Genomic DNA, 7,640 nt, shown 5'->3' on the forward strand with positions numbered 1-7,640 from the left:
AGACTTAGGGGCACAAGAGGTGGGAGGTACTGGGGGTGGTGGACCCCTGGGGGGGTCTGGGGGGAGGGCAGAGATCCCTGGGGTGGGGGGTGGTGTTCCCAAAGCGGCCAGGATAGTGGGAGGAAGGCGGAGAGACGAGAGGGGGGGCACGTCTCCTTGGGGAGGCGGCAGAGGGGCGTCCTAGGGGCTGCGGGGGCTGGGGGGGCGGAGGAGGGCGGCGCCTGGGCCAGGCTCACGGGGCCGCGGGTGGGGTGGGGGGAGTGGAGCGTCCAGGGAGGGGCGCCGCGGGCTGGGGAGGGGGCGCGCGCGCCCTGCGGTCCTCCGCGCCGCATCGGTTCCCGGCGCGGGGCCGCGGCGGCGGCGGGAGGCGGAGGATGCGGACTCCGGCGGCGGCGGCGCGGGCCAGGGAGGACGCGGGAGGATGAGGAGGAGGCCGGCGGTCCGGCCGCGCGGCGCCGGGAGGAGGCGCAGGCGGCGGGGGCGGCGGCGGGCGGCGGCGGGCGCGCGGGGTGCGGGCCGGCTCGGGCGCGGAGGATGAAGTGGAGCGTCCGCGGGGCCTGCGCCGCGCTCTCCTCCTGCCTCCTGCTCGCCTGCGCGCTCAGCGCCGCCGCCGTCGGCCTCAAGTGCTTCTCGCTGGGCTCGGAGCTGCGCGGGGAGCCGTTCCGGCTGGGGGCGGCCGCCGGCGCCTTCTACTCGGGGCTGCTGCTGGCCGCCGGCCTCTCGCTGCTCGGCGCCGCCCTGCTCTGCTGCGGGCCCCGGGACGCGCCCCTCGCGGGGCCGGGGCCGGGCCCGGGGCTTGGGGTCCCCGCGGCCCCGGCAGGGGCTCCAGAGGCCGCGCCGGGAGAGCCCGGGGCCGCAGCCGGGCCCTCAGGGCCAGTGAACAGCCAGAACCTGCTCTTGCTCGGCGTCCTCGTCTTCATGCTCGGGGTCCTCAGCGCCTTCGCGGGCGCCGTGATCGACGGCGACACCGTGTCCCTGGTGGAACGCAAGTACTCCCACTACTGTCTGCCTCCCCGCGCGCCGGCCGCGGCCCCCGGCCCGGCCCCCGGCCCCGCGGCGGCCGCCCCCGGCCCGGCCCCCGGCGCCCCGCGCGCCCGCAGCACCCTGGACAGCGCCACGTCCGCCAAGTGCCGCCAGCTGAAGGACTACCAGCGTGGCCTGGTGCTTTCCACCGTCTTCAACTCGCTCGAGTGCCTCCTGGGCCTGCTCAGCCTCCTGCTGGTCAAGAACTACAGGTCGTCGCAGGCTCGGCGCGGCCGGCGCGGCCGGCGGAGGGGAGGCCGGGCCCTGGCGCGGCCCCGCGGCGGCCCCGGGCTCCGCGCGCAGCCGCCAGCCTCCCGGGCGCGGCGGGGCCGGCGGGGCCGGCGGGGGCGGCGGCTGCAGCCGCGGCCGAGCGAGGCTTCCATCCTGTCCCCGGAGGAGTCGGACTTCGCCGCCCCGGGGGACTGCGCGGGCTTCGCGGCGCACCACGCAGTCTCCTACATCAACGTGGGCGTCTTCCACGCGTTCGACGAGGCGGGTGTGGAGGTGTGCTGCGGGGGGCACCCGTCGGTGGAGCTGCCGGGGTACGCGCCCTCGGACCCCGACCTCAACGCCTCCTACCCCTACTGCTGCCGGCCGCCCTGCGAGGCGGGGAGCCCGTGGGAGCCAAGCCGGGCCTGCTGAGTCCCCGGGCCCACCCCAGACGGACCGCGCTCGAGCCTGCGCGCGCCTCCCCGCCTGGCCACCGCAGCGAGGGAGGACCAGGGCTGGCGTGGCGTTGCACCTTCAGGGGCGGACTGGCCTCGCGTCGCTGAGGGCTCCTCGCCGCGAGACTGGTCCTTCACTATTATCATTTCTGTGTCTGGGAGGTTTCTCTTCTTTTCTGTGTCTGTTCGTATCCGGATTCCATTTTAAAGTTTACAATAAATGTTTTGGGGTTGCCTCGCCCCCATCGCACTTCTCTTTGGCAAGTCCGGTCCAGGGTGAGAGAGCTCAGAGAGCGAGGGTGATTTCGCGGGAGGAAGAACCCTTGCTGAGAGGACAGAAAGAGCAGCTGGTACTTTAGGGATGGCAGAAGTGAAAACGCACCCAACAGCAACACTTTGTACACGGATGTGCCTGCTTTTGTTGATACTTTCTTACTGTAAAGCTCTCCATAAACAGTGACAATGTTTGGTAAACTTATTGCAATTTAAAATTGGTTAGTTCCTTTATTAAATTAATTGCTATGTTATTGGAGATATTCATCAAGTTGGAGTTAGGGGGTGTGGACACACAAATCAGTTTGGGGCAAATGGTTGAATTTGGTCAAATGTTGAATTTGAACAGTTGTATTCTGCTAGGTGGTTGACTCCATCCAACCTCTTTCTAAAGCTAACTTTCAGACATTTCTTTTTTTGGAAACTGGCCGTGGGGTTTCTACTGCAAAGCTGAGCTTATTTTTGGTTAATATATATGAACAATCCGATCCTATTTTGGAAAATCACAGTCATAGTTTTTCTGGCAAAGATTATTTTCCTGTTAATTAATTCATTAATCTGGTAATTTTGCATATTATAGCATTTCATTTAAAATACACCCCTTAAATAGCCTTAATTGATGTGGAGGTCATACTTTTATACCCTTAGGATATACATGTGTGTGCATACTTACACACATGATATGAAATGCATTCTAGGTGACAGCAAAATGTGTTTCCATCCAGTCTGGTGGGCTGGCTGGGAGCCAGGCTGGCTTGGAGTCTTGGGGAAAAGGTAGTTCAACTGCATGTGCTGGAATTGTGGTGCCAGACAGGAATGCCGATAATTCTCAATGTGCTTGGAGCAGAGCCCCACCCTGGCCTGACTAGTGTGTGTCTCCTGCGAACGGAGGTGGGGACACACCCAGTGCTCTGCCAGGGGTGGGCACCACACAAAACACTTCAGGTGAGAAAAGCAAAATAAATCATGTGTGATATCTTTATAGTGTATAGGGGCTCACTTCTAATTGTGGGAATGTAGCTAGATTTAGGGATGGAGGTGGAGTTTCCAGGTCCAGGCTCTGGGATGAGACTTCTCAGCTCCCAGGTATCTTGCACAAAGCCAGAGTTCCCTATACCTAGACAACCAAGGCCCGCATTCCAGCTGGGACCTGGCCAGGCTGCCCATCTGCAAGTGGAGGCTACTGGAGAGAGGAGGTCTCACATCCATGCAGAGGAGTGGAGACCTGTCCCCATTCGGCACCTGACCCACGGAGGTGGCAAACCCATCATGTTGATGCTTGGGCAATTACTGTGTAACGTGGGGGTCTGATCAGAGGCAACAGGCCAATGCTTCCTCCTTGTTATGTTGATGCCACCTGAGGAAAGAGGATGATTCACAGCCAATTTAGTCGATTCTCATCCACAGTTCTCTTCAGATATTGGCCCATATTCAGCCTCTGGATTTAGCAGGTTGAGGGCATGGCCCAGCTAGTCCCACTGCTGGTCCTCACAGAGTGGCCCCTCTCATGCCCTTGTATCACCAGCCCACTGGCCATCAAGCTTATGCAGAAAATATGATACATGGCAGCAAAAGTGGCTTTTAAGATACTTTTCCCATCTACCTGTGTCAGATCAGGACGGAATTGCCAGGTGTTTCCTACCCACTGAGCAGGGACGCTCCCCACTCCTGGAGCAGAGCTCTCATAGACAGCTGCCAGGCTGACCCCCCAGAACTTACACGGTGGAGGTAGCTAGGCCAGTGTACCTCGGATGGGTGGGCACATGGTGGGAAGGCCACTGGGCAGGGACCATCCCAACAGAGCAAACAGCATGGACACAAGATGTCACACCTCCCAGCATCCTTCTTGTTCTTCGAAGTGTTCCATCTTAACATAATTTGTACAGCTTAAAATTTATATGCCTTATGAATCTTTCAAATTTGCAGTCAAAATCAGTGACCTCTCTAAAGTTTCAGACATTTCTTGGGATACACCAGAAGGCAGAAGGGGGGTGAGGTGGGTGGGGCCAGCACAGGAGCCAGCCAGAGCATCGGGCCATCTGTGCGGTCATCTGGCCAGGCCAGCAGGGAGCATCTGGGGTGCGCCGACAGCTGCTTCTCCCCTGGTGAACTTCTGTGTGACCAACAGACTAGATGAGAGTTTTCAAGGTGGGAGTGTTTCTAACTCCACAAATATTGTTAACTCCACTTTATAGAAGCTGATATAATGCTGTGGGATACCAGGGTTTTATTTTTTAGAGTTTATTACAGGAAATAAAATCAAGTCTCCCTAAACTTACATTGCTCCAAAGATCGCTACTCAGGGAAATGAGTGGGGAAGTTTTGAATTAGGACTGACTTCCTTGGGACCACTCCCACGCCTTGATGGGCACCTGCCTCGCAGAACTCACTTCTCATGCACGTCCATTCTACTTCTTGTAAATTTTAGTTTTCTAGAATTGATTCCTTATGCTCCCTACAAAATAATGCCAGTCCCTGGAACTTTCTTAAAATGGGTACTTCTCTGCTTCTCAGAATAATAAGGAACTCCTGGCTGGCCTAGCGGCGGCCAGAAAGAATTCACGATGATGACAACGTCCGAGAATGAAACAAAACACATTTAGTGTTGTTCCGTGGCTTAATGCTGAGTTTGTAAGTTATTATTTTCAACACGAAGGTGGTTTGTCTTTAAGGGAATACTTTAAGATAACACACGAGCCACCAAACAAGGCACGTTCACCTAGATTGGTCAGCAGGCCCTCCCAGGGTCTCAGGTATCTTTCCTTTGTCAGAAGGGGTGCTCTGCCCTTGGCAACACAAATCTGAACCACACAATTGAATTTTTGACTGAAATTCAATTAAACAATCATTTAATTTTAAAAACCAGCCAGACAGCGTTTGTGATGAAGTTTGTGCAGCGATTACGGATTTTACTCCTGGCCGGTGTCATGGCACAGTCCCGAGGCCTTGAACATGCACACACACACACACACACGTACACACGAGCGCACAGACCAGTGCACATAAACACAAATGCATGTGCACACACATTACATGTGTGCATATGGCCACACGTGTGTGCACACACATGAACACACATACATGCAAACAGACACACGCTGCCTCATGAGAAGTGTCTGAAGGCCAGGCCAGCAGGGGTGTCCAGGGTGTCCAGGGCTCCAGGTAGAACCTGTCTGAGTTGGAGAGGCCTGGCTGCAGACTGGCACATCCCCTGGCCGTGTTGTAGGATTTGTACATGGGGAGCATGGCTTGGAGGGTTCCTGGTGGGTGCTGAGCTGTATGGAGTCCTGCACACTCTGTTGCATGCTGGGGGAGGAGAGTGGAGGTGGACCCTCACCTGGATGCTGGCACAGCACAGCAAGACACATGTGAGCTGCGCTGGCACCGGTGCCAGTGGCGTGGGGCAGGCTGAGCTCCTAGATGCTTACGTGGGTCTGTGTTGCACAGACACCTATCACGGCTTGTTGGTGCTGACCTCTTTGGTGTCACCTTCAGCTCAGCTCCCACTCTGAGCAAGGGCTGCCTGCCCGCCACTCTGTCCTGTGGTGCCCTCAAGGTTATTTTTGCCCCAAAGCGCTGCTTTCTCATCAAGAAAGAAAATTAATAAATGACAGAGACCTTAAGAAAAGTGAATCCTGGCATATAATTATGTATAAACTTTATATACCTATTTACCAATTTCTTACAGGAGACAGAGGCAGCAGTCTAACGCCAACTGGTTGACTTTCCACGTGATCCAATATTTGCTTGATTTCTTTAATACAGTGACTGACAGAAACAAAACACCAAAAAAAAAAAAAAAGGAAAGAATTAACTTCGGAAAAGAGTCTTCATGAATCATTGTGTCCCCAATCTGAATTCTCTAAGGACTTCCTGGGGTGGCAGGAGAAAGCCTGGTGGTTCCCAGAGCTGTGTTTATAACAGTTGTCTTAAAATCTCCGTGTTTAGAGGGGATCTATTTGTACGTGGGCGTTTCAATTAGAGAAGCCCTGATCTCTGTTTTGCCTTTTTATCTGCCATTTATCAACAGAATGTCAATAAAATGGCTTGTTACTTTGGGATCGATAAAACCTGTGGTAAAGCACAACATATTCCTTTAAACACACAAACAACCCTTTCCTCCTTGTCTCCGCATGGGTCTTGTCCTGGCCCTGAAGACCGTGGCCGAGTGTGGCCAGACCTACCTGGGTTGTGCAGAACAGGCAGATGGGTGGACAGAGACTGCTCGGGCCCACACCACCTCTGCCCCGGTTCTGCTGAGGGCACTTGGAGGGGTACCCACCTCACCTGCCTTTCTCCCCAACACCCAGGCCCCAGATTTGGCCTTGAGTACTTGCTGTGGCCCTTACCCTTTTCCTAAACCACCAGCTTGATCCTTCTCTTCTTCTCCACTCCCGGTGCAACATTTCCCTAGAACATGGGTCAGATCATGCTCTCCTACTCAGAAACTACTCTTCAAGAACTACCCTTTTGCTGAAGGAAAGCAAAAGTGTGTGGACCCGGCCCAGCCTGACCCTTTGGCTCTCTCTGTGAGCTGCCAGGGGCTGGCAACAACCTGACCAGGGGCTCCTATCTGTTGGGCTCTATGAATAAACAGTGTGGCAACGTCGGACTCTGGGTGTGCAGTGGAAAGGCAGAACGAGCTGTGGTGCTGATTGGGAAAGGAAGGGGGTGTGTGTCTAGAGTGAGGTGCGGGCCTGATGCTGTGGGCCTGGACCACCACAAGCCCCTGGAGCGTGAAGTCGTGGCTCATGGCTTCCGTCACAAAGCCCCACAAACTGGGTGGTTTGTCTCACAGTCTGCGGCCTGAGATCAGGGTGTTGGCGGGGTTGGTTCCTCCTGGGAGCTCCGAGGAAGAATCGACTTCAGATTTTCTCCCGAATTCTGGGGGTTGCTAGTGACCCTTGGTTTTCTAATCTCTGCCTCCATCTTCATGCGGCCTTCTCGTCTGTCCCTGTGTGCCCTCCTCTGTGTCTTACAAGGACATTCTCACTGGATTTAGGTCCCACTCTAATCCAGTGTGATCTGCAAAGAAGGCCATGCTCCGGGTGGACCAAACTTTTGGGGGGACAACACTGAACTCAGTGCAGAGCTCAGTTGGGGTTTATGGTTTGCTCATTTTCTCCTGCAGGAAACATTTATGCCTTTCTGTGCGGGGCTATCTGCTGAGGACCTCAGAGGACCAGCACTCCTTGCCCAGGACACGCTGTGCGAGAATGAAGCTGTTGGAGCCCTCATCAGACCATGGGTATTTAAGGACCTGAACAGATCATCCTGATGAATAGTCTAAAAAAGCTGAAATATTAAATTAATTGCCCAAGAGAAAAGCTTTCTGAAAATAAGTTATATGTGGTTTATTTGCAAATATTTTGAGATAACAGCCACAATAACTGCATTATTTTGCAAATCCAGACAGGCATATGTCATTCTGCTCTCCATGCAGGGTTGGGGCAGGAGTGGCCTCAGTGCCAGGGAGGTGGGGGCGGCTACCAGTCCAGCTGGGAGATAAAGGCTTGAGGGCCCAGGCTATACAGAAAGTGACTTTCTCTCTCTGACAGGGATTCCTCTAGGCCTCTCTACCGCAGGGAACTTGCAGGACCTTGGGTCAGCCTCTGTTCTGTTTATCTTATGAGCTTCCTTTCTGCCTACTCTCTCACCTCCAGCCTTGGTTCACGGGTT

General features: G+C 55.4%; 1 protein-coding gene across 1 annotated transcript; it reads left to right on the forward strand.

The window, feature by feature from the left end:
- The first annotated feature begins 528 nt into the window (after positions 1–528).
- TMEM271 (transmembrane protein 271) lies at positions 529–2,220 on the forward strand. Its single transcript, XM_045774837.2, has one exon. It carries the CDS (start codon positions 535–537, stop codon positions 1,663–1,665), a length of 1,131 nt encoding a protein of 376 aa, XP_045630793.1. The 5' UTR covers positions 529–534; the 3' UTR covers positions 1,666–2,220.
- Positions 2,221–7,640: the final 5,420 nt, after the last annotated feature.

The sequence above is a fragment of the Ursus americanus genome, chromosome 8, assembly GCF_024610735.1.
Source record: "Ursus americanus isolate L20-20 chromosome 8, mUrsAme1.1.p, whole genome shotgun sequence".
NCBI lineage: Eukaryota > Metazoa > Chordata > Mammalia > Carnivora > Ursidae > Ursus > Ursus americanus.